At 42.2% G+C, this 26,300-nt stretch overlaps 1 protein-coding gene across 4 annotated transcripts in view; it reads left to right on the plus strand.

Moving 5' to 3' along the window:
- The window catches only part of Alg6 (ALG6 alpha-1,3-glucosyltransferase), a 44,661-nt gene that overhangs the window by 16,124 nt on the left and 2,237 nt on the right, over positions 1 to 26,300 (plus strand). For all 4 annotated transcript variants that reach the window (XM_060365951.1, XM_060365949.1, XM_060365950.1 and 1 more), the window contains exons 4-14: positions 2,431 to 2,520; positions 3,547 to 3,635; positions 5,529 to 5,611; positions 6,335 to 6,399; positions 8,613 to 8,798; positions 9,372 to 9,507; positions 11,202 to 11,287; positions 12,710 to 12,794; positions 14,584 to 14,654; positions 17,050 to 17,118; positions 17,223 to 17,421. In XM_060365951.1, coding sequence (XP_060221934.1) covers positions 2,431 to 2,520; positions 3,547 to 3,635; positions 5,529 to 5,611; positions 6,335 to 6,399; positions 8,613 to 8,798; positions 9,372 to 9,507; positions 11,202 to 11,287; positions 12,710 to 12,794; positions 14,584 to 14,654; positions 17,050 to 17,118; positions 17,223 to 17,421 — 1,159 coding nt within the window. The remainder of the gene's footprint in view (positions 1 to 2,430; positions 2,521 to 3,546; positions 3,636 to 5,528; positions 5,612 to 6,334; positions 6,400 to 8,612; positions 8,799 to 9,371; positions 9,508 to 11,201; positions 11,288 to 12,709; positions 12,795 to 14,583; positions 14,655 to 17,049; positions 17,119 to 17,222; positions 17,422 to 26,300) is intronic.

Below are 26,300 nucleotides of genomic sequence, written 5' to 3' on the forward strand. Positions count from 1 at the left end.
CCTGGAGCTGGAGTGAGCCTGTGTGAGCTATGTGAGCCTCTCCACGTAGGTGCTGGAAAGGAATCTCTGGTCCTCTCCAGCACATACTCCTGACCGATGAGCCATACCTCCAGCCCTCCATTGCTTCTTTCCCTCTTCTCTCCCTTTATGATCTTTTCTCCTTTTATGTCTCCTTTCTAGTTTCTTGACCTTCAAATGTGTGTGTGTGTGTATAAAAATGTGAAAGTAAATGTGGAGATGGAGCCGTAGCTGAGAGCTGCCCCCTCATCTGCAGGAAGAGAGAACTGGGCTTTTGAAACCTAAAACCCCACCTTCAGTGACACACTTCCTCCCATAAGGCCACGCCCCATCCTTCTAATCTCATCAGTTTACTTCTGATGACTAAGCTTTGAAATACGGGAGCCTGTGGGAGCCATTCTTCAAACCACCACACTGTACTTGCTAGGCAAGTACCCGACCACCAAGCTGCACAGCTGTCTCTTTTCGTCTTCATTTTTCTTTCCCCCATTTTTAGACAGTCCCACTGTATAGTCTAGGCAGGCCTTGAATGGTAATTCTATTATTGCCTTATCATCCCGAGTAGCTGTGATTACAGGCAGTGTGCCTGTGAGCCTGCCTCCCTCTCTTAGGAATTATCCCACAAATGGGGAGCCCCGTTCTTAGCCTTCCCTTGTTCCTGATAGTGTAAGTCTGCCTTTTTATAGCTTACTGTCATTCCAGCACCTCTTTCACTTATTGTCTCTAGTGAATCTCAAGGTTAAAGTAAATGAACATTATTAGCCTTTTCTTTTTAAGCTAGAAACCAAATCAGGTTGTTTCTGTCAGAATGTAATCTCGAATGACTTGATGGTTTCTCCTTGCTGTAGCCATACCATAGCTGGGTAGTTAAAGGCTTTGGCACTTAGGTTTTGCGAGGCGGTAACTTGACGGCTTTGCATGTTGAGCCCAGGCTTGCATTGTGCAGTGTGCCCTCCGGTCGTGTGAACGTGGAAGTAACACAGTTGGTGCCCGTCGTCAGTGACCTCGCTAGAGAGGTGAACCCTTGTGCACCAGCTTTCTGGCAGATTCCGGCCGTGCAGCTCTCTTGGAAAAGACATTGCTTTCTGATGTCTAGTGCAAGCCACTCACAGGACTCAGGAAGGATGTGTGGACATTTCTGCTGGAGCACATAGCTGTGGCCAGCTGTACCATACCACAGTGCCCGTACTCAGATCATTTGGCTCTCTGGTATGCTTTGAACATTTTACTAATCCTCAGCTCTCTGCATCCCTGTCTTTCAAGTAGAGCAAATCTGGGTATGAGAAATAAATTACTTGATGGAGATCTCTTCAAAAAATACGTTTTAATTTATCCTTTTTGAGAATTTCATACATGTATTTTGATCATATTTACCTTCCCCTACTCCGTCTTCTCCCGGAGACTGCCTTTTCTCAACCTTCCTCCAACTTCATATCTTTCGGTAGCTCACTAAATCCTGGAACGAGATAGAGCTATCCACTGAGCATAGGCACCCTACCAGATAGCCGGCTCCCCTTTCACTAGCTGCCATAGCCCCTCGGCTCAGGGGGAGACCTTTCCCTTGATGAGAAGCTTGCTGAGTGCTAAGTCGTCTTTAAGTTAGGGAACTGGAAGCCGTGAGCCATTTGCAACAAGATTATGAGTTTGCTTACGCAGTCTGGTCTGCGTTGCTGTAAGTTGCTCTTGTGCCCGAGAGTGAGGTGGATGGAAGAACCTGCTTAGCACAAAGGACACAATTAAAGATGTATTTCCATGAACTTCATTTTCCTTTTAGAGGCACAGTGCTTTTCATAATTCCTTCACATCTGGAACTGGAGGAACCAAGCACCTGTATGGAGTCTAGACCAGGTTTCCCCCACTGTTTCACAGACTCTCCTCTGTAGCGGGACTGAGTTATATATGCTGGCTGAATTATTTTCAAAGTCTTCCTCAACCTGCTTATTCCATGAAGCTTTCCTCTTACCATAAGCCATATCTTTTTTTTTTTATTGTTTTAAAATATATTTTTATTTTTATATTAATTACAGTTTATGTACTTTGTATCCCAGCTGTACCCCCCTCCCTCATTCCCTCTCAATCCCACCCTCCCAGCCATATTTTAAGGTATTCTTTGAAACTGGCTTTTTATTTTCTAAATTATGCATTAAAAGTGCTCTTTTTCTAATTTATTATGGTATCAGATACAAATTGTCTTTGTTGCATATATTTTATTGTGTGAGTATAATTAATTTACTAAGTCTACTAAGAATAAAGGAACAATAAGTGCCAGGCTCCTGGGGCAGCCCTGTTTGTATTTGATGTCATAGGGTAGTTATTAGTGTCTTAACTTGTTAAACCAGAAGCTTAATTTTAACTAAATGACATGTTATATCTTGAATATTGATAATGAGGTGGTGCTTTTTATCTTCCCAGGTATTTTAACAGCAGCGATAACAATCTGCAGTACTGGGGACTGGATTACCCACCGCTTACCGCCTATCATAGTCTCTTATGTGCATATGTGTGAGTTCTTCTTTTATTGATGTAGCTGAATATAAACACCCTAAGACACAGTGCAATCTGATTCATTTAGGAGTGATTACTTGTAGCTTCGGTCATATTACAAGTTTAAGAACCACTGTCAGAATGTGAACATTTCTGTAATGCTTGTGGTGTACAGGCTAGAAAGATTGCAGAACTTAGATTGGTGGTAGAGTAGAGGTGTTACCGACGGCACAGGACTGCTGAGCAGTGTTTAATACAAAGCAGCTTTCATTTTTCTGGAGTAGCCAAGTGAGCGAAAACTGTAGCTCCAAATGGCCTTCTTAACTGACCTGCTAGGTTAGAAACTTGTGACTTAGTGATTTAGGATTGGTGCCCCCTTCCCCCTTTTTTTTATTAAATGAAGTAATTTGTAGTTAAGGACTTCTATTTTGGCAGGGACCCCATTCACCTCTGTCACACAGTTTTTCTTAGACTTAAAGTGTGCCAGCAAAAATTTGAGGAACTTCTTCACTTTGTCATGATTTATTTTTTCATCTTTTAACTGTCTTATGTTTAAAATAATGAAAAATTTTAAACTGTTTTAATATAAAGTAAATTTTCATAGGTTGAAAATAAGCACCTAAACATCATGATGGTTAGATATACTAAGGATATTATCATCTGATTGAAAAGTTCATTTATCAATAATAATGTTTGAATTTTATGTAAAATTTATGATTATTATGTTTATTAAACCCGTTGTTCTGGTAACTGAAGAGGTTATAAACAAAGTATGTTTTTAATAATGAAATGTGACATCAGATTCCCTTTTACACTAGGATGCTGAGGGTCAGATATTCCATGGCTTTCTTGGAAGATGAGCAAGGCAGATGAGATGCTGTTTTATATTCTCTGTGAATTTTACATGATTAAAGACAAGGAGGAAAGCCTCAGTATTTCATTCTTAAAGTACAACAGACAATCCTTAAATTGCTGTGTTCTCAGATGTCCTCATTACTAAAGCCGAGAGTAATGAAGTGCGTGTGTATCTGCTTCGATTGGCAGGGCAGAGTTTATAAATCCGGACTGGGTTGCTCTCCACACGTCACGGGGACATGAGAGTCAGGCACACAAGCTCTTCATGCGTGCCACAGGTAAAATAGCAGTTGGTATTGGGTCAAAAACTCAGTTTTTAAAAACAACTTGGGCAAATGGGTTAAAAGTACTATTATGGTTCGTTTTTTGTTTGTTTTTGAGAAGCTGTCTCACCGTGTAGCTCTGGCTGTCCTAGAACTCAGCAGGTAGACCGGGTTGCCCTTGAACCCGCAGAGGGCCTCCTGCCTCTGCCTCCTGAATGTTGAGAGTAAAGGCATGTGCCACCACACCCTGTTGTTCCGGTGGCTTTGAAATTGTTCAGTTATGCAGATGTATACGTGTGCATGCTGCAGGACTAAAATTATATGTAAGCGGTAAGCCAAAAGAAAAGGAATAATTCTGTGGGTTTCACTCTTACTGTATCACTTCATCCTCTGAGCATCCAAAAGGAACGAATATCCTACCCTTATTTTAAGCCGAGGAAACCACCCATGTGCAGTTACATGAGGCGGGAAACTCACCTTAGGTCAGAGAGTAAGAAACTGAAGCTGCTTTTCTTTCTGCTGCTGCTTTAGTGTCCTGAGCCCAGGTTCCTTCACCCTCAAGGCAATCCTTACAGTGGTGTTTCATAGACTGTATTGTTTGTCCATTCAACAGTCAGCTCAGACACCCCCTCCTCCTTTTCAGTGGTGCTGGGAGTTAAACAAAGGGCCTTAAAGTGCTAGTCAAGACCCTTTCACCGAGCTCTACCCCAGCTAGTCAACAATGCTTATTGAGCATTGTGTGATTCATAGGAGGCTGAAGTTTTAAGCTTTGATTGCTTTGAAAGTACTACATAACTGACTATTCTAGCTCGGACCCTTTGTTGTCAGTTAGCCCGAGTGCCCAGTGTGTTCACCTGCCATATAATCTCAGGCTCAGAGGCAGCCTGTGTTGTCTGTTTGCCTCTTCCACATCTCTCTCCTCCTTCCACTGAACCTTTGCTGATTACCTTCTCAACACCCTGATATCTGCCTTTCCAGGAGTCACAGCTTGTAGGGTGGCCCATTCTAGTTTCACAGAGCACTGGGCATTAAACATCTCTTCCTCATTCAGGATAGCAGACTTCTTGGATAGCAGTGTTGTCCTTTGCTCTAAAGGGACTGCATAAGAGGGAATTATACATTGCTGTCTTTTTTTCCTGTTCCCTGTTCTGTTGTCCCCCACCATCCCATCCCATCCCATCCCATCCCATCCCATCCCATCCCATCCCATCCCATCCCATCCCATCCCATCCCATCCCATCCCATCCCATCCCATACGCGCGCGCGCACACACACACACACACACACACACACACACACACACACTTCATGTATATTCCCAATTTCTTCATTACCCAGGACACGCAAGCAGCTTTTTTTTTTTTTTTTTTTTTAGTTTGTTTGCGAACAGGGTGACAGGGTCTTGGCATGTCATATTGTCTAATGGCTGGTCTGGAACTCATGAAGCTCCAGGCTTTGTCTTGCTGACTGGTAAAATAATGTCCATGACACACTGTGCTGGGCTCTCTCCAACTCTTTCTATGCACTCACTAGTAAAAGCTTATGTAGTTTTATAAATAGTAGCACTACAGATGCTTCCTCGAATTGTTCTTTTTGAGCAGAACATTTTGAGTGCATAGATGTGAGAGAGCACATGATCTTTCTGTGCTCTGAGCATTCATTTGAAGCTCAGGTCAGAGCAGCAGGAGCGTGACTCCGTCATCGTCTCATTGATTAGACATGTGACTTTGTTAGGGAAAAAGTGAGAGAACCGTCTAGTGACGCAGCGTGTATAATCAGGTCCAAGGAGAGGGACGGGAAAGGGCTGGCTGGGTAGCATGAGTGCAGTTCTCAGTCAGGGCTGTGGGAGGAAGGCGGTCGTGGGCTGCCGGAGAGCCCGAGGGCTCGTCTTACCAGCTTCTGTTTTAGTTTTAGTTGCTGATTTGCTCATTTACGTACCAGCAGTGCTTCTGTACTGTTCCTCTTTAAAAGAAATCTCACCCAAGAGAAAGGTAAGTTTTAAGGCTGACGTTTCATCCCTGAAATGTTTAAGGTATTACTAGCCTAATAAGGATAGACTTTGAGGAAGGCCTGCTTTTTGGGAGTAGATAGTAGATAGGATGATGAATCTTTTAGCTCCTATTGATTAATTTTCATTGAGAAAACAACAGTTTAAAGTTACGGTGGTTACTTTAAGTGCTCTCTAGAAATAACAGAACGCATTGACCTTTAGAAGTGCCGCACTGTCGACCCTTGCCAGGCTGCATTTATTGCTAAGCTTGAAAATCAGGATTTTGACCTGGCTTGTGACAAGGACTCAACTAAGAGGCATTTTGGGAAGTTAGTGTGTTTTCACAGTTGTTATCAAGTACCCTTTCTTGAGAATTTTACGTCGAGTGCTTAGATGGTCAATCATCAGATTAAAAATGCCTCTGACAATTCTTCAGTTCCACAATTGTGAGAGGCAGAGACAGGTGCGTTTCTGTGAGTTTGAAGACAGCCTGACTTATATGATAAGTTCCAAGACAGCCAGAGCTACATAAAATTTCTTTCAGTAATGTTACTTTGTATTAAAGTATTTTCTGTTGCCTTCTAGTGTCTTGTGAAAATGGAATATTTTGATTAAGGAAGGACAGTGGGTCAGGAAGAGGGGGCGTTTCTGCCGTGCTAGGCGCACAGTGCGTATCACGCTGCTGTAGTAATGAGCTCTTTGCCCGCCACACTCTTCTTCACAGATCGCTAGCGCCTTGTGCATACTGCTGTACCCTGGCCTTATTCTTATTGACTACGGACATTTTCAGTATCCTTTCCTAAGTCAGAGGTGAAACCGGTTACATACGGCCTAGGCTCAGTGCATGTAGCATGCCATCTGCTATTGTCATACATGCTAGGATGTACTCTCCACGTGATATGAACGGTTGAAAAGAGTCAGGTGTGGTAAATTAAAAGCCTTACAGCCTTAGAGTTCTCAAATTTTTGTGGGACATATTTTTTAAGATGATTAATGTATTATTTCCCTTATTTTTAATTTTAATTTTATTCACTTATTTTTGTTGTGTTTTGTTCTGAGGCAGGGTCTCTGTGTAGCCCTGGCTATCCTGGAACTTGCTGTGTAGACCAGACTGGCCTCAACTCAAGAGATCTACCTGCCTCTGCCTCTTCCAGTACTGGTAATAAAAATGTATACCACCACACCAAGCATTTTTCCCCTGTTTATTTTTTAGTAACTCATTTATTTTTATTTTATGTGCATTGATGTTTTGTCTGCATGTTTGTCTGTTTGAGGGTGTCAGATCTTGAAGTTACAGATGTGAGCTGCCATGTGGGTGCTAGGAATTGAACCTGGTCCTCTGGAAGAGCAGTCAGTGTTCTCAAATGCTGAGCCATCTCTCCAGCCCAAAAAGTTATTATTGTTTACTGTATTAGTTGTTTACTTTATTATTATTGTTTATTTTATTTTATTTTATTTTTTTGAGACAAGAGTTTTTCTGTGTAGCCCTGGCTGTCCTGGTACTTGCTTTGTAGATCAGGCTGGCCTCAAACTCACAGAGATCTGCCTGCCTCTGCCTCCCAAGAGCTAGGATTCCTTTATTTTTAAGTGGAGATAACAGTCACCCTTACTAGGTGAGCCTGATTTGAGAATGAAATGAATTAGGATTTGTGATACACTTATAATAATTCTTTGGAGCTGCTGAGCATTGTATGGGTGTTTGTTGCTGCTGGTATAATTAGTGTTTTGTTTTGATTTATTCTGTGTGTATGTGAGTGTGTCCATGTGGTGGTCAGGGGTAGTTGCAGCACTTGGTTCACGCCTTCCACCATACCGTTCCGGGGATCGAACTCAGGTCATCAGGCTTGGCAGCAGGCACACTTCACCCACCGAGCCATTTACCTTGTGGGGTCAAACAGTGTGCAGTGATTCACTTAGGTCATAGGTAGGTGTTCTTCCCAGTTGCTTTGGATGCTGTGTGTATCCTCTCTCTCTCTTTTGAAAGGCACTTATTCTTTTATTTTCTCTGATAACTTTCTTGCATGTCCTCTTTCTGAGCTTATTAGCCAGTTGTTAGACGTTTTATTTTGGAGGTCCTTCTTTTGCATGTTTGCTTTCTGTTTTGTGCTTTATAGATAATTATCCCGCCTTTACCATTTACTACCTCCATTACATTCCATTTGTCTTCTTAGACATGTTTTGAATTTCTAATTAAAATTTTCTTTCTCTTTTCCTTTTCCTCTTTTTCGATTAATTCTTCATCTGATTGACACTTAGTATAAAAGAAGCATACAGTGACAACAGTAATTTTGTTGTCATAATTAAGCTTACTGTGAGAATAGTTTTATTTTCTAGATATGGCATACTCTTATAGTGCTATTGTAAAGTAGCTTAACAGAAAAAAGGCTATGCTTATTTATAACTTTTTTTCTTTAAATTTAATTTTATTTATCTATTTATTTATTATAATTTATTCACTTTGTATCCCTCCTGCAGCCCCCTCCCTCATCTCCTCCCAGTTCCACCCTCCCTCCCTTTTCTCTCCCTATGCCTTTTCCCTATTCCCCTGATAGGGGAGGATCTTCTCCCCTTCTTTCTAACCCTAGTCTATCAGGTCTCATCAAGGTTGGCTACGACATCTTCCTCTGTGGATTGGTAAGGCTGCACCCCCCAGGGGGAGGTGATCAAAATGCTGGCCACTGAGTTCAGGTCAGAGACAGCCCCTGTGTCCTTTACTAATTCCATTGGCTGCCCAGTTTCCAAGTGGTTTCCCTAGTAAAGCATATTTATAACTTTTTAAAACCTTTACGCATCAGTTGTTGTTTAGCATCAGACTTAATATATTTGAGGCTGCTTTGTATACATTTTTATCTCTTTAATGCTTTCAGTTCATATTTAGAAGTTAGCTTTCATTGTGTGTGTATGTGTGTGTGTATATATTATTTTTAAACCACACCGGAAATATGTTCTATAAAATGCACGCTCTGCCTCTTATTGAGCTAATTTCCTTGACATGGAAACATATATAATTCTGTGAGTCTTGGCTTTGCTTTGTGGGGTGTTCTTGGAGTATCTTGTGACTGGGACCTGCTAGGGTCATTGGCATTTTGCTTAGCTCTAAATTATAAACAGATGGAACTTTACCACTCCCTACCATTTTTTTGCTTCTTACTTGGCAAGTGTTTTAAAAAAGGCCTCAAAGGAAAGGGGTAAGTGACTTTTAAAGCATAGAATTCAAAATCTTCAGAGAATTTATTTGCATACTTATCTGGAGGAAGGTGGTCTTTGGCTTTGGTGATTTCTCAGAAATGTGTTGGCCACGGTGGGAAGAAAGCTGTTGAGCCATGCTTTATATCCTTGTAAATCTTCATATGCACAGGACTGTTTTGATCAGTGTATGCTTTGGAGGTAGTGTGGGCCGATTTGCTAGAGCACTGCTCTAGAGTGCCCTCACTTTACGGCTTATCGTGCTTATCATATTCACTTATTAGAAATACCCCTGCTGGACATTTTCTTCATAGCTGCATCCCTTCATGGCTGTAGCAACAGCATCCAAGCTAAAGGCTAATTGGGATGCTGGTGGGTCCTTGGCTGGAGAAAGTAGTCTTTCACCAGTTGTGAAATTCTCAGCTATGTTGTGAGCGGATTCCTATTGTAAGTCTTTGTTGGTGGTACTGATTGACAATACTGCTACTGTTATTGTATTAGATGATATTTACATCACTTTTCACGAAGCATTAGCCTTTCTCGGTCTCACTGCTCATCTCTGCTCTTTGTTCTAGGGTTGAGTTGTTTGTTAAGTTAGCCTGTACTGTCGTGGCTTCCTTCCTTCTGTGCTGGTTGCCATTCTTTACAGAAAGGGAGCATGCTCTGCAGGTTCTAAGAAGACTCTTCCCTGTTGATCGTGGCTTGTTTGAGGTATGGTTAAAAGTAGACCCGTACTGTTCTATTCCTGCACCTCCCTTGTACTTTAGCGAGCTCATGTAGGAGATACCAGCAGCAATAACTTCTGTTTCCTCCTCCACTCAACCTTTGTCAGTTATTTAATCCAGTGTAGCACCCCTAGCGCAGTTTGCATTTTTTAGTGCCTTATAAGAGTAGGTGATAGTTTTTGCCGTAATTAGATTCATAAATCAGTCATACATTCTTTTCAAGTCAGATTGGTCCGTAGTAAAAGAGCGTTAGATGCCGCAGCTCCAGCGTTAACAAGCCTGCCACTGTGTTGGTTTACATTCTCTTCTTTGTTTGCCACCTTATTTGTTAAGATGATAATCCTGTTTGCATTGGAATGATCTCATAATTCCTTATGAAATATGTAACCATTATCCATAGTAATTTTTAATGAGAATCTTTCATTTAATTCTAGTTTAATCACTCTTGTTAAACTTTTATTGCATGAATAATTTGATCATTTGGATTTAGTAATTAAGTTAAACAAACCATTTATTTCTGGAACAAGAGGTCTTTTAATAAACTTAGAGACAACATATTTATAGATGATTTGCTTTTGAATAATATTTCTTTTGAAAAGAATTAGAAAGCATTTCTAAGTTTTGAATACATAATTTCTGTAAAATATTTTCAGTGGATTTACAGGAGGATGAGATAAGCATTTTGAAAGAGAGCAGGCAATATGTTTGTTGTCATGAAGGTAGAGGGGTGTGGGGCAGTTTTGATGTACAGACACTGGTGATTCTGCCCATTGCGGCTAACGTCACTCATTAGGTGCTAGCCCCTTCACATAATTTTTCATGATCCATATAGCTCTAAGATGGCTGTTGTCCCTATTGTACCTATAGAAAACTGAGGTCAGACATTCATAGGCCTGCTGTGTGGCAGAATTGTGATTTCAAGTCCTTCTTTTCTTTTCTTTTTTTTTTTTTTTTTAATACGAAAGCTGCCTGTTATTTGTTGTAGCTTCCATTTCAGAAAGTGTCTATGGTGCTAAGCGTGGCATGGTGTCAGCCGTAGTCATAGCTCATCATCAGTCCCCCACTCCTCGTCAACCACAGAACACCCTAGATCTTTGTCTTTGACCCGGAAGAGGAAGTAGCCAGGACAGTTGTTAGAGGCTCTCCCTCTCTTGATGTCACACCTGCACAACTGTGAGATTTGCAGCTGTGTAGAGGATGTATTGTATTAGCTGGGGAGCTAAAATAGCAAATTTCATCTCGAGTGAGCCTAGCGCAATTGCTAATGCTTTAAAACGCCTTGATTTATTAGCAATTAGTCTTGTCTTTGCTAGTACCAATTAGAATTTGTGACATAAAGTTAAGTTTGTAATAAAATGGGCAAATATAGTTAATATTTATTCTGTAAATTTGGGAAGAGTTTCACTTAGTACACTGCTTTTTGAAAAATATTAAGTGTTTACTAGGATGTAGATTAGAGTTGACTAATGCTTTATATAATCTGCATTTCAAAAAAGAAAAAAATGCTTGAGGCTTAGTGTATACTTTTATTGCTTGAAGAGTTTAATCTACTTTGTTATAAATGTGAGTGAAAGTTTCATGTCTCAAAAGTTTATTACCTGGAGATTATAGGCTGTACTTCATGGATTTTAATATTTCTTTCAATTATACCAAAATGTAAAACTAACAAATCTTTTTAAGGATAAAGTAGCCAATATTTGGTGCAGCATTAATGTTTTTCTGAAGATTAAGGACATTTTGCCTCGTCACATCCAGATAGCAATCAGGTAACTAACAAGTTTATATATAGTGCTTTATAAGCTACTCTTCAAAAATATTGTCGTAGTATGTGGCTTATCTGAGCTGTCATAGTGACTTGCCACTTAGCACAATAAAATTCTGTTGTTGTCCCCGCCCCCATCCCCCAAACAGGGTTTTTCATTGTGGCCCTCCCTGACTGTCTGGGAACTTCCTCTGAAGACCAGGCTGGCCTCAGAGCTCCACAGCCTGCCTCTGCCTCCCCAGCTGGGATTAAAGGCGAGCACCACCACACTGGACTGCAACTCCACCTCCTCTTCCTCCTCCTTCTCGTCTTCCTCCTCTCTCCCTTTTCCCCTCCCCAGTTATTTTATGTGAACATTTGTCCTCATTTTTTCCTTTAAATAGATCATATATTAAATATGACTTAACATTATCTTGAAGAGTCATGGTTTTCCCAGGTGTGCAGCCAGCTTCAGCCAGAAAAATAAAGCAAGTTAGAGATTACTGTATGTCTGTGAGCTTACCACAGGAAATGGCCAATGCAGTTGTGGGGGTTTGTGGGGTTTGGCTAAGCAAACCAGAAGCCCACAGGGCAGGCATCAGGAATGTCTTGGAAAGGAAATGGCAGCTGACCGCAGTGGCTGTTAGGAGGCGGAAGCTGCCGTAGGTGGGCTTCCCCCTGGTTGCCACTCCCTGGGACAGACTCCCCTTTGCTTGACTTAAATTAGCTGATGGCTATTGCCTTCCTCATGGGCTCCAACTCTCAGAACAGACTGTAGCTCACCCTCCCGGGAAATATACAGAAAGGGAGGTTGGGTACTTGAGGCTCCTCAGCTCACAAGTTAGAGAACCACCCAAAGTGAGGGAGTGAGGTTGTGTGTTGAGACATACATCGTCTTCAGGCGCTAGGAGCTGTCTGTCACAGTCCCGAGGTGTCTGTGTCTGGCTTTTCTCCTCCCTACTCATCGGCCATCAATCACTAGAGAAGCTAGCTGCCCAGTTCACTCCCTTATGATTGGTTCTTTCTGAACTTGAAAAGGATTGTCAACTTTTGTAGAGTGAGGGCCAGAAGTCTCCTGGAAGTTAAGTTTCTGAATATTTGTGTTGAAAATACAGTATTGTCTCTTAGGCCTAGTAGTGTTTTATTTTCTAGTGTTTGGTAGTTGGCCTGCAACTCTGTGCCTTTATATCTTCATACATGATATTAAATGCTGAATGGCACGTGCAATACTTAGTGTTGTTTGATTTTGTGTTACATCAGAATCATGTACAGAAGCGCACACATACTTCAGTGTGTGTTTTATTTAAATTCTAGTTTAAAATTTAATAAATAACAAACTTTAATCTGAGATCAACTTGGACTAGTGAATGATGTAATCCTTCTATTTTAAACAGTAATTGTTTTAACTAGATCTCTAACACGGAAAACACATTTTATTGCTTTTTAGCTTCTGCTTGACATTTTTGAGCTTGCTTCCTGCATGTATAAAACTGACACTTCAGCCCTCCTCTAAAGGATTCAGATTTACTCTGGTAAGTTTCTCATTTTTCTTAAAATATTTAGTTCTTGCTGTAACTGACATTTTAAAAACAGCAGTAATTATATTCTTGTTTGGCCTTATGGACTGGGCTGCAAAATAAAACATTCACTTATTTGACAGACATTGAACGCCATCCTTGTACAGGTGTTGGGTTAAATGTTAGGCTGAGCAATCAGAATCTTGGGTTTACATCAGAACTGTTGTGTTTCTGCTTTGTATCGATTGAGTAATGGGGGCCACAACAGCGGTGGTGACGAATGCTTAACTGATGCTGTGAGCAGTTAAGTTGTGTTAAGTTGTGTTCTGTCAGACTCAGATCACGCCTGATGTGGTGGGGAAGGGAGAGATCTCGGGGCAGGGTCTTAGAACTGTGAGTGGGATTCCAGGCGGGCTTGGAAGAATCGACAAAGCTGGGAACTTCTCGACGGCAGAAAAGAAGCTCAAGTCAGAAGAGTACGGCGGGGAACAGACGTTAGACGAGATGCGTATTAGTGTGTGCGTTTGTGTCTGTTTCTGTATGTTAAGGATAGGTGAACAAAAGATAAGAACTGGGGTGAACTTCAGAAGGTGCCTGATGTCCGGTCGAGAGGCTTGTGTGGGAGAGGTGCAGAAACAAATTTGGGAAGAGAAGAGAAGAGAAACATACTTGGGTTGCTCAAAGCATAAAGGGACATGGCGGGGGCCAAGCTGGACAGAGGAGACAGACAGTGACTGATGAGTTAGGGAGGAAGCCGGTGGGAGGTTTGAGATGGGCGTTTCGTGATCCGAGACACGGGTTTGAAGGTTGCTGCGGGAGGCGGGGGTTCTACCAGTTGGGGTTCTGTACTGGTCCAGGCAGCATGTAGGCTGCTTTGCCAACACTGGCGGAGCAGAAGGGAACAAAGTGGGTGGCTGCTGTATGTGGAGGTGTCACGCACTTAGAGTGGACGCGTGGGCCGAGTGAAGTCAGGAGTTGTGCTTGGGCAGCTCGAGCCACACACAGGTGACTTCATAAAGCAGTTACTGCGTCCCACTGGGCACACTTTCTAAAGACAGTGCGATCCATCTGTCTGCTTTTCAGTTTTAGAGTTTGACCCTCTTGTCTTTCATACTTAACAAATTTACATTTATTCATTTTACCTGTGTGTGTGTGTGTGCGTGCGTGTGTAAATCAGAGGACAGCTTACGGGATCTGGTTCTCCTTTTCTACCAGGTGGGTCCTTGATATGGTTCAGCAAGGACCCGTACCAGCTGAGCCATCTTTGAGTTTGGCCCACACTTTGAGTTTGCCGGGTTCAAGGGATGGTGGGGTTTGGTCACTATTATCTCCATACATGGCAGTTCTGCTGCAGAACCATTCTAGGTCGGTCTAGATAGCCTTTTAACAGTTTTTTTTTTTTTTTTTTAACATTTATTTAATGACTTTTAGGGGGTGGGAAGCTTTACTCATGCCACAGCTGGCCAAAGGACAACTTGTGGGAGCCAGTTCTCTCCACTATGCGGGTCCTGGGGATTGAACTCTGATCGTCAGGCTTCGTGGCAAGCCCCGTATTCCCGCTGCACCATCCCAACAGCCCAATTATTATTATAAAATTGATTAAATATTATGTATATTCTGGGTTTGAGTTTTTACCTCTAGGTAATATCTATCATAGTCCAAGTGGATATTTTTATTTAGATTTGTAATTACACTGATACATTTTTCAAGTTGTTAAATCATATGTCACTCTCTTCTTTTTTCTTTAAAAAAAATTTTAAAATTAATTTACTCATTTTAACTTTTCTTTTTTTTTTTTTTAAAGGTTAGCTGTGCACTATCATTCTTTCTGTTTTCTTTCCAAGTACATGAAAAGTCCATTCTCTTGGTATCATTGTAAGTAGAAATTTTTTAAGTATGCATTTAGTATAATGTTTATTATAAAAGGAAATTTATAAAAATGTTAATTTAAATGCAAAATAGGACCACACATACATTTTTGCATATAATTATTTTAGTTATTCTCAGAAACATATTTTTGCTGTATAAAACATTTTAAACGAACTGATAAAATTATTATTGACATAGTCTCATGTCTCTGTCCTTCATATTTTCTTTATACTAGTTAAGCAAATCCCTCAGAGTGTCCTTCCCGTTTCTTCTCTTTGTATTTCATTCATTTCCGCAACTATTGGATAGCCTCATTCTCTCTCCATTTACCTCCATGATCTCTTTTACATGCTGTGTTTTGTTTCTTTTTTTGTCCCCTGCTTCCCTAAATCACAGCCTGTAGATGAAGTCTTCAGACCCTCTTGACATTCCCGAAAGAGATTATTTTGTTTAAGAGCAGAAAAATTTTCCACTTTTCATGGAACTGGGTGACAACTGGGGCTGTGTTACCTTACTCCTAAAACAGTATAAGCCTAGAATTCATGGAGTACTTGAATCTTCCCCAGGTCAGTCCCAACTATCTGCTGCAGCCTTCTGCCGTGCCCCACCTGGTGCCCTCAGTAGTCTGTGGAAGATGACCAGTGAGGTGAGGGAAGGGCTCTGCGTTTCTCCGGTAGAGCTCTGTGCTGCCTCTGTGGAAGGCATCTTGGCGAACAGCTGCTGCACACGGCCGCTGTAGATGGGCTGTAGAGTTCATGTTACTCCCTGAAGCCTGCACTGGGATTACGACTTACCACTTGCCCTGTTAGGGAACAGTAGTCCAGGTCAGGGCTACCTTGGCTTTTATTCTGCGAGAATGGCAAGCCAGGCATGGTTTTTGCAGACGAACGGGAGAAAGAGTGAGGCCCTGAGGACGTAGGGGTTAGACACACGTTGAGGATAATGGCTCAGTGGTGTCCATCTTTCCTATTTTCAGAGCAGCGCCTACGTGTAATACAGTTTAGTTTGTGCTTGGTGTGGTGATAACATGTTGAAAGAGTAAATGGGAGGGAAGACTCAGAAAACCTTACTTATTGAGTACAACTATGTTTGTCCCGAGACACTTCTGATTTAGCATATTGAAGCACTGGATGGAAAACCCTCTGACTTGATTTCTTAATAGGAAACAGTAGCTTCTGATGCCAAGCTTAACTCCTATGTGCTGGCTGACATGAAGGAAGAGCATTCCTTTAAGAAGTGGTGGAATTAGTTACTTTTCTATTGCTGGGATAAAACACCATGACCAAGGCAACTTGAGAAGGAAGGGTTTACCAGGCTTATGGTTCCAGAGGGACAAGAGTCGGTCACCATCATGATGGCGGAGGATGGCAGAGGGCAGGCCTGGTGGCTGCAGCAACAAGCTGAAAGCTCACAGCTTAGCCATAGCAGGAAACAGGGAGAGCAAACTCTGAATGGCACATTTAAGTGTCCAAGCTCAGCTCCAGTGACGTACTTCCTCCAGCAAGGCTACATACACCTCCTAAACCTACCCAAACAGCACAGCCAGGTAGAGGCCAAGCATTCAAACGTCTGAGCCTATGGAGGACATTTCTCACTGAAACCTCCACAGGGAAAAATGCTCAAGCCCTTTGGAACCCTTTTAAACATAAGGGGAGAGAGATTAATAGTAACAGCGACAGTAATCCAACAGCTGTCACTCTTAGAAAAGCTCATTTTGTATTGCTAAGAACACATACCGTGTGACACTTGCAGAGAGCAGTGAATCTAATCACTGGCCTGGGTCACACAGGAAGTGTCAGCGTGGGACTGGGGCTCAGGCCTTCCAACTAGCCTGCCTCTGCAGGAGCATGGATGCAGTCAAATCCAGAAAGCATCACACACAGGCTGTGGTAATGACCGCAGACACCAGACAAGCAGCAGCTCCATGCACCACCATCGCGTTTCCAGTCCCTGTGTTCCTGCCCTTCCCACGTAGCCTCTAACCATTCAGGCCCATCTTTCTTTTTAGTTTACTATCTTAACCTGTCCTGTTTACAGTTCACCTTCGTAGTCCTTCATTGATGCAGCAGTCCTATTTGTTGTAACTTTAGTTTGAAACTGACTGAGTAGCATGTAATATGGTAGAAGTTTGAAAACATTTGCCTTGGGATTCACTTTGTGTTTGCAAAGTTAAAGGAAATGCAAACGCTTCTTTCTCATGCGGCACACAAAGGAGTGCCTGGTAATGACTTGTCAGTCAGCTTTTGACTAGGCAGTTTTGAGAAGTTGACGCTTTCTGAGTAGTTTTTTTTCCCTTTAAACTAAGCTTGAAAATCAGACATGTAGAGTATATTTATAGTTTTACAGGTTAGAGGTAGAATTACATTCTGTGACATTAAAATGTTTTCTCTTGTCATTTTAGACCAGTTTGCTTAGTTTTAAATGAAATCCCTTTCATGTCGACTTGGTTTTTACTAGTGTCAACCTTCAGGTGAGTCAAACCAATTTCCATATAATCGTTGCAGTACGATTCTTACAGAGTCTTTGGAACTCGCACAAAGTAATTATTGATTTTGTTGTTGTTTTTCTTTGCAGCATGCTGCCTCTCCTGTTAAAAGATGATCTCCTGATACCCTCAGTTGTGACGGCGTTGGCATTCTCAACAGCTTGTGCCGCCTTCTTCCCACTGTTTGAAAACACTTCTGAGGAACAGCTGCAGCTGAAGCCCTTCGCTGTTTCTGTGAGGAGGCGCGTGCCAGGCTTTACGTTTCTTCCCAGAATCATACGGTATTTGGTAAGCTTCGTTTTTAACATTCGTTTTGTGTATGTGTACCCTTCTGCCTCATAGCACATGTAGAGGTCAGAGCGTTAACTTTTGGGAGTTGGTTATTTCCTTCTGCCGCTCGGGTCCCAGGGATTGAACTCAGGTTGTCAGGCCTGGTGGCAAGTGCCTTTACTTGCTGAGCCATCTTACTGGTCCTGTTCAGTTTTTAAGAAGTATATTTTCTAGCATGTTACTATTTTTTTTTCTTCAAATTACTGAATTTTTGTTGTTGTTGAGACAGGGTCACACTCACTATATTGCCCAGGCTAGCCTGGACCCCACTGTGTAGCCCAAGCAGGATTTGAACCCCGCTTTTTCTACCATAGCTTCTCAAGTGTTGGAATTATAGAATGTCCCTATCTAGGAGCAGTCATTTCCCATTATACCGTCACTGCTAACCCCAGCCTTGGACAGCCCCTAACCTGCTTTTTGTCTCTGAACTTGCCTGTTTGCATATTAAGGGAATGTCATAGTCAACTCAGGCTGCTGTAACAAGAGAGACTGACTGGGTGCTTAAGCGACAGAAATATACTTGCTCACGATTCTGGGCCTGGAGGCACTAACTGTCAGGGTTGGTTTCTGATGAGTCTGCTGTTTCTGGCATAGCTCTGTTTTGCTTTTCCTTACATGGCCTCTACCTTGTCTGGTATCCTCCCTTATTTTATATATATATATATATATATATATGCAATTATGGCAATTATGATGATAATCCAAGATATACATACACACACACACACACACACATCAATAAGATATATATATATATATATATATATATATATATATATATCTTGATTATCGTCATAATTGCTTTTCTAAAAGCCACTCTCCAAATACAGTCACATTGAGATGTTTAGGCTTCAGTGTGTGAATTTTGGTTTTGCATGTATTGGTGTGTGTGCATGCACCGTGGGATGCATGTAGAGCTCAGAAGGCAGCCTGTTGGAGTCCGTTCAGTCCTTTCACCATGTGGGATGCAGGGAAGAACTGTGGTTGTCAGGCTTGACAGAGCACCTGTACCTGATGAGTCGTCTCGCTGGTGGGACAGTTGCCTATTTTCTGAAGTCAAGTACGGTTCTACATTGTCATGAGTATGTGAGGAAGGTTCTAGTTTCCATGTCCTTGGCGGCACTGTTGCTCTCTTTTTAACCACAGCTATCCTGTTAGCTACATACGGGTATCATTAACTTTCATTTTGCAGTTTTCTAATGAAAGTTGTTGCATATCTTTTCATTTTCTTACTGGCTATTTGTTTATCTTTTGGGGGGCCATTACCTCCTCTATTTGTTCCTCCTCTCTCCCCCATCAGCTAGTAATTAAATTTGCACATTTAACGCAACCTCTCAGTGACAGCTATAGCTTCAGCCACTTTTATCCATCTTACATGCAGTTGTGTGTTTTATTTTTGAGTTCCCTAAGTCTTTCATACCTTATTTAAAATACGTATTTTCGACTGGGTGGGGGACAGGTCTCAACAGTTAAGAGTGTGTACTGCAGTTACAGAGGACCAGAGTTGAGTGTTGTGCATGTGTGAGAGAGAATATTTGCCAGTCTGTTTTATTTCTCCTTTCCTGTAAATGTCATGATTTTATTTTCTTTTCCTTTTTTTTTTTGGTAGCTGAATAAAACTGCATCGTATACATGTACCATTTCTTATATTAGCCTGTTGGCCTCCATCTAGGGTGTTTCTGTTTCTTTGCTTTTGTGAACAGTACAACAATACGCTTGGGTGTGCAGATATCTGTCTCTGCGTTCTGCTGACTTGCAGTATTTGGGTATATATCCAGGGTGAAATAGCTTGATTGCCTAAGGGCCCTGCACACCCAGTCCTGTAGTGGCTGCTCCAGTTTACGTTACCATCAGCGGCACGTGTTCCACTTTCCCCACAGCGGTGCCATCCAGCCGTCTTTCATTTTCTTGAGGGCAGTTGTTCCAACCAGGGCAAGATGGCAGTCACAAAGGGGTTTTCATTTGCATTAGTCTGATGGCGAAGCAGGTCGAACACTTTTTCAGGCATCTATTAGCCATTTGTATTTCTTTTGAGAACTGTCTGTTGGGTTCACCCATCGGGTGATTTATTTTTATGGTGTTTTATGTTTACCGCTTTTTTAGGTATTACAGCTGTGAATCTCCTACCTGGCATATAGTTCTCCAACCCCAGCCCGTAGCCTTTCCTTTCACTCTGGTGATGGTTTCCTTTGTTGAACGGCTTTTTAAATTCTGCATTATCCTGTGAGGATTTTTCCTGCCTACTGGGATCATTTTCAGAAAGCCAATGTCTGTCTGCATCTCAGTGTAGCCAGATATATTTTCCTCCAGCACGTCCAAAGTCTCAGGTCTTAGATCCATTTTGACCTGATTTTTATGCAGGTTAAGATATAGATGTAATTTCATTCTTCATGGTTTTCAACAACGTTCTTGAAGAGGCTTTTCCCAGTGTTGCCTTTTGATACCTTTGTCAAAGATAACTTGGCTGTAGATATTTGGGTTTATTTCTGGCATGGACCTCTTTCCATTGTTTTACTTGCTTATTTTTGTGCAGCTTTTGAAGCTTAGGATTTTTCCTCCTTGGTTCTTTGAAGAATGCCATTGGAATTTTAATGAAGTGTGTTACATATATAGGTTGCTTTAAATAATATAACCATTTTTATAAGTTTTTTTTTGACAACTTGTTTGATTCTGAGACAAGGTTCATGTAGCCCAGGATGGCCTTGGATTCACTGTGTATATGAAACTGGCTTCGAACCACTGATCCTCATGCTTCTATCTCCCAACTGTTAGAATTACAGGCATATGCTACCATGCCTGGTATTTGGGCTGCATTCTTTTTTGATCTTTTTTTTTTTTCCCTTCCCACAATTTCTCCTAGATCTTCCCCACTGCCCTTCCCATCCAACTTTATATTTTGTCACTCTTTAAAAGAAACAAAACAACCCCCCTCCACATATACACACAGAAGGGAATGAGACAAGCAAAAGATCAAATATCCAAACAAAGCAAAATGGTAGAAAAAGTCTACAAAAATATTGAATTTGTTTTGTTTGCCAACTACCAGTGGCATGGTGCTTGGCCTAAAACAAGAAAGACAAGGACAGTTTAACATTCTTATTCAGGGGTTTAAGTGGAAAGCAAGATGTAAGGTTTATTTCGTTAGCATATGCTTGAATACTTAAATGTCTGTAGAACTATAGCCTCTTGTGACAGCTTACAGGGTGGTCCTAAGGCGAAGGGATCATGGGCTCCTCGATGAGTGCAACACATTGAGTACTTGCTATGTGCTGAACACACTTGAGGTTGAAGGTGCCACAATGGAAACAAGTGAGCAGACATCCCTCTGCAGTGGCCCTGAAGATTCATGGATTTGAATGCTTGGCCACAGCAAGTGGCACTGTTAGAGGTGTGACCTTGTTGGAGGAAGAGTGTCACTGCGGAGGTGGGCGTTGAGGTCTCCTGTGCTCAAGCTACACGCAGTGTGGTACACACTCTCTCATTCCGCTGCCTTTGGATCAAGATGCAGAACTCTCAGCTCTTTCTCCAGCGCCGTGTCTGCCTGCGCGCTGCCATGCCCCCTGCAGTGACAATAATGGAAGCTAAGCCAGTCCCAGTTAAATGTCTTTCTTCATAAGATCTGCTGTGGTCATGGTGTCTCTTCACAGCAATAAGACTAAGACCCCCTCCTGTCACAAAAGTTATTTTAGCACTAGCATGTAGAGAACACATATCACAAGGTGGTAAGTAGTTTGGAGAAAAAGCAAGAGAGCACGGGCAATGGCAGTTTTCAAGTAGCAGGGTTTTGTAAGGGACTGTGCGGATACTTGAGAATGGACTGTTCCTGGTGGGAGGAATCAAAGTACGGTATTGTGGTAGCTGTATTTCCCTGAGACAAAAGCTTTCATGTGCTACTTCTACTATTTACTGAGAGGATGAATAAGGGAACAAGAATGTCTCCAGAGCCCTGGTGGCATATTAGAAGTCATGGACAGATGACCATAGTTGTTACTGCAACAATATAGCAAAAGCCAGGTGACACAGATTCACCGGTGATGAAGAACTGAACACAGTATTATGCTACAGGCACTTTCTGAAGCTTTGCTATAATTATCAGCATAAAATTGAGCTGGGTGTGGCAGTGCACGCCTGTAATCCCAGCACTTGGGGAGGCAGAGGCAGGCAGATCTCTGTGAGTTTGAGGCCTGCCTGGTGTACAAAGTGAGTTCAAGACAGCCGATGCTACATAGAGAAATACTGTCTTGAAAAACAAAAGGGGGGAAAATAGAGTAAGGGCTTCAAGATTCATTTTATCTAAAGTGGGAGGAAAAAGGGTTGGAGAGATGGCTCAGAGGTTAAAAGCATTGGCTGCTCTTCCAGAGGTCCTGAGTTCAATTCCCACAAACCACATGGTAGCTCACAACCATCTAAAATGAGATCTGGTGCCGTCTTCTGGTGTGCAGGCATACATGCAGACAGAACAGTGTATACATAATAAGTAAATATTAAAAAGAAAAGAAAAAGCTAAAGTGGAAGGAAAAAAATTTACAGGATTAAAAAAATGTGTACGTGTGTGTATGTGTGTCTGTGGCTTTGTGTATGTGAGTGCAGTGCTTGCAGAGGTCAGAAGAGGGCACTAGCTCTCCTGTAGTTGGAGTTACAGGAGGTTGTGAGCTGCCTGGCATTGGTGCTGGTGACCAAATTCCTGTCCTCTGCAAGAGCAATATGTACTCTTGACCACTGAATCATCTCTGCGGCCCCAAAGCATTCTTGTTTAACTAGTTCAGAGTCACGGTATCTCAACTACTGTGAATATTCTCAAATATTTAAAATTATTTCTTAAATTTAAAAACTTGTACCTTCATTTTAGAAAGTTTCACACTCTCCTGTTACTCAGGATTTCCCTTGAGAGAATCCTTACATTTCATTCTTTAAAGGCTGGGCCCTACCCTGCCCACTCTCCTTCGGGTGTCTGCAAAGCATTGCTTCCGACTCGGCTCTCAGTAGAGCTTTTCTGATGGCATCACTTAGGCATCCATGTAGGCTCTACCTCCGGGAAAGTCACCACTGCTTTCCTGCCTTTTCTGTCTCCTCACCCAGCTTTTGGATATCTGCTCTGCTAGAATAGGTGAGTAAATATATCACAGGGAAGCTCACTTGAGCTAAGCTAGTCAGTGCAGTATGCGCACTGACATTTCTGATGCTCAGTAGCCACAGCTGTTAATAGCTCCTAGACTAAAGAGGAGGACAGTTACCGTAAATGTATATTTTTACTACTGATTTTGACTTTTACTCAAATAAGACCTTGTGATTTGATTTAATGAGCCTCTAACTCTTCAAGGTTAAGGAGCCACGTTTTGTGTCCGTGTGCTTTTTTACAGCAATAGCTCATTGAAAGCATTCTGTGAGCCAGTGCAGTGGCGCACGCCTGTAATCCCAGCACTGGTGAAGGCAGAGGCAGGCTGGTCTCTGTAAGAAAGTATTCGGTGACTTAATTTTTTACTGATGATGGGTACAGCGATGTCATGTGTTACCCTAAGTAATGACCTCAGGTATTCTAACTTAGTGCATTATTCCAGCGCCTCTGTGGCTTGAAGTGTGGTAGATAGAAGTTCTGTGCTTTGGCCAAAATGATGGCTTCAGGAAAGGTGAACCCAGACCCTGGCAGCCCACCTCCTTCCCAAAGAAATTTTGAATCTTTTGGAGGCAGCCTCCTTCCCCCACTCATGTCCTCCTGTGACGCTTCTCAGCCTTGATCAAATTATGTTTGCCAGAAAGCCATCACATGGCTTCGCCAGAACAGTTCAGTCCTGATGTCCTGGAGGAAACTCAAGAGCTGAACAGAATAGAGCAGGAAAAGCAGGAGGAAGGCAGAGCCGCCCACAACCTTTAACGTAGCAACCTGCAGCGAGGAGGCCGTCCGCCGAGCCTTGTGTGCTGCCGCATCTCACAGCAAACCAAAGAACACGTTCAGGCTGCAAATGGGACTGGTTGTTTTCCAGTCAGTGTGCTCCTGTCAGTGACTGCATTGGAGCGGCCGTGCAGGAATCCCTCAGCAGAGCTTTATCAGAGCCAGTGGTTGGCACCACGGAGAGCAGAAACCTGTCTCATACCCACTCAGAATTTTCCAAAGTAGGTTTTTACTTCACTGCTTGCTATTCTTTGTTCAGTTTTAGTCAAAGCACTTTAACTTTGGTAAAAATACTCGAATCCAAGTTTCCAATCAGAATTTATTATCTTCATGGCACCCAACAAGCAGTGGTAAAGTGTGCACATACACTGATGTACAGAATCTGCAGACTGAAGTTTCTTAAGAAAAATAATTTGAAAATAAGATCTAAGCATATTACATAACAATTAGTTACATAGGTTCATGAGTGAAAGAGTATTTATCTCAGATATAAGCATTAGTATCACTTCTTGTGAAATTCTTTTTTTTTTTATGAGTTGGGCTCTACAACTAAGCATAGGATTGGTTGTGGCTTTCTGTAACAATCTCCTTCTGCTTCAAAGAGAAGTTTCCTTGGCGAGGGGGTGGGCCCTACATTTACCTGTAAGTTCAAGGATAAATATTTAGAATGTGGGATTACGCTTGTTTAGTATAAAGTGGTAGTTGTAGATTCTTTTCCAAGACCCATGGCTGCACCAGCCCTGCGTAGCTGGCTAGGTGTCCAGGCATGCTATCTCTTGCCGAGACCCTCCAATCAGAGAGCTGTTGGCTGCCACCAAGGTACGTGTGCCACTACTGCACCCTTGCGGTTAGTTCCCTGCCGGTTGTTGTCACGGTTTGTACGTGTCGCAGCTGGGTAGGACTGCGGGTTTCTTCCCTCCGCTGGAAGCTTGCATGGCACCTTCTGAACTGTGAAAACTAGTCCTCAGAGAGGAGGCTTTCAATTCAGTTCCAGCTCAGGGGCCTCTGGGCACTGCATCTGAAGTGCGTGGTGTCTTCAGCAATAGGGACTTGCCTTCCACCTTTGAGGGGAAGTCAAGGGTTAATTGCAACAACATGTAATGTTTTGGGAGTCTATTGCACAACCCTGCACTGACTCAGAGGAGGGCTTCCCAGGCCTAGAGTTTTGTTTTTTGTTAGATGGTCTTTGGCTTTTGTGGACAGCATTATAGCTCAGATAGGAAAATTTCATGCAAACTATGTATGGTAGAGAGTTCTTTTTCTTTTCTTTTTCTCCCATTTTTGGCAGTATGAGTCCTTAAGACTTATGCAGATCTGTTGTTTTGCCCTCCTCTTTCTGTATTCATTTCCTTCCCCTTTCTTTAGTTAGAACCCCCCCTTCATTTCTCCCTTTCAGATCGCTTGTATTCTTCCGTTCCTCTCTTCATCTCCCACATTCCCAACCTCGTCACGTCCCCTTTACCTTCCTGGTTTCTGAAGTTACTCTGGACTGTGAGTCACATCTGAAGGTTTGAAGCCAGGAGTCTCATTTGAGAGAGAACATGTGACAGTTGTCTTTCTGGGGTCTGGGTTCATAATATTTCTTAGCTCTTTTTAAAAAATTTCTTTTTTTAAAAACAGTTGAATATTGAATAGTATTTCATAGTATATGTATATGAAATTTTCATTATCCTTTCATTGGGTTGTTGAAGGGAAATCTGCCTTTTTAATGTTATCTAATAGTTTAAATAATATGCCTTCCCTAAAGTCAATTTTTAAAGAAGACTAACTTATAAAATTATGCGTATAAACATGTGTAACTAATTAGTTGGCGTCTCAGATATTTGGGTAAGACAAGCAAAGCCATGCTTATTAGAAGATGAAGTTTTGGTGTTATGTGGCCTTTGGGACAGTAAAGGTCTATAACCTTAATGTCTCTTGTATACTAGTACTGAACTTACTGGTCTAAATTAAATCCAAGCAGGCTGGAATCAGATTACTTTAGTGTGAGGCCATGCTGGACAGGAGCATGAAGGAAACCCTGTATTTACTGCTGCTACCAGCTTCTCTCTAATTCCCTGTGGGAAACCCAATGTCCTATAGAGTGGTGGTTTTCTGGGTACTCAGACTTGTGTATTGGGCTGAGGAGAGGGCTCAGCAGGTAAAGTGTTTGCTGTAAAAGCTGCGGCCCAGAGTTCAGATCCTGAGCACTTGTAAAAAGCTGATGAGCATGGCGGGATATGGAAACTGGGAATCCCTAGAGAAAGTTGGCTTGCCAGACTAGCAAGAGATATGAGAGTGACAGAGGACAGCTGATGTCAACCCCGGCCCTCATGTGCACGCACACCGTGTGCCCACACAGGTGCACATACATATGCGTAAACATTATCTATTACTTACTGCATTAAAAAGACAGGTTCTGGGACCACTAAGATGGCTTATCAGGAAAAGTCACTTGCTATCAAACCTGACAGTCTGAGTTTAACCTCCAGAATTTGTGTGGTGGAAGGAGAAAACTGGCTCTGGCAAATGGCCCTCTGACTTACACACACACACACACACACACACACACACACACACACACACACACACGACATGAGTTGAGTGCACTCCCTCCCATTCTCTGCAAAACACTGTAAAACAAAGACAAAGGTACCTCTGGAGAGCTTTAACAACAGGCATTTATATTTAAGGCTTACCCTTACATTTCTAATTTGCTATGAGTGGAGGCTTTTTTAATTTTAATTTTTTAAAATTAATTACAATTTATTCACTTTGTATCCCAACTGTAGCCCCCTCCCTGGTTCCCTTCCAGTCCCACCCTGCCTCCCTCATCTCCTCCCATGCCACTCTCCAAGTCCACTGATAGGTAAGGTCCTCCTCCTCTTCCATCTGACCCTAGCCTATCAGTTCTTATCAGGACTGGTTGCATTGTCTTCCTCTGTAGCCTGGCAATGCTGCTCCCACC

The sequence above is a fragment of the Meriones unguiculatus genome, chromosome 12 (genome assembly GCF_030254825.1).
Source record: "Meriones unguiculatus strain TT.TT164.6M chromosome 12, Bangor_MerUng_6.1, whole genome shotgun sequence".
Taxonomy (NCBI): domain Eukaryota; kingdom Metazoa; phylum Chordata; class Mammalia; order Rodentia; family Muridae; genus Meriones; species Meriones unguiculatus.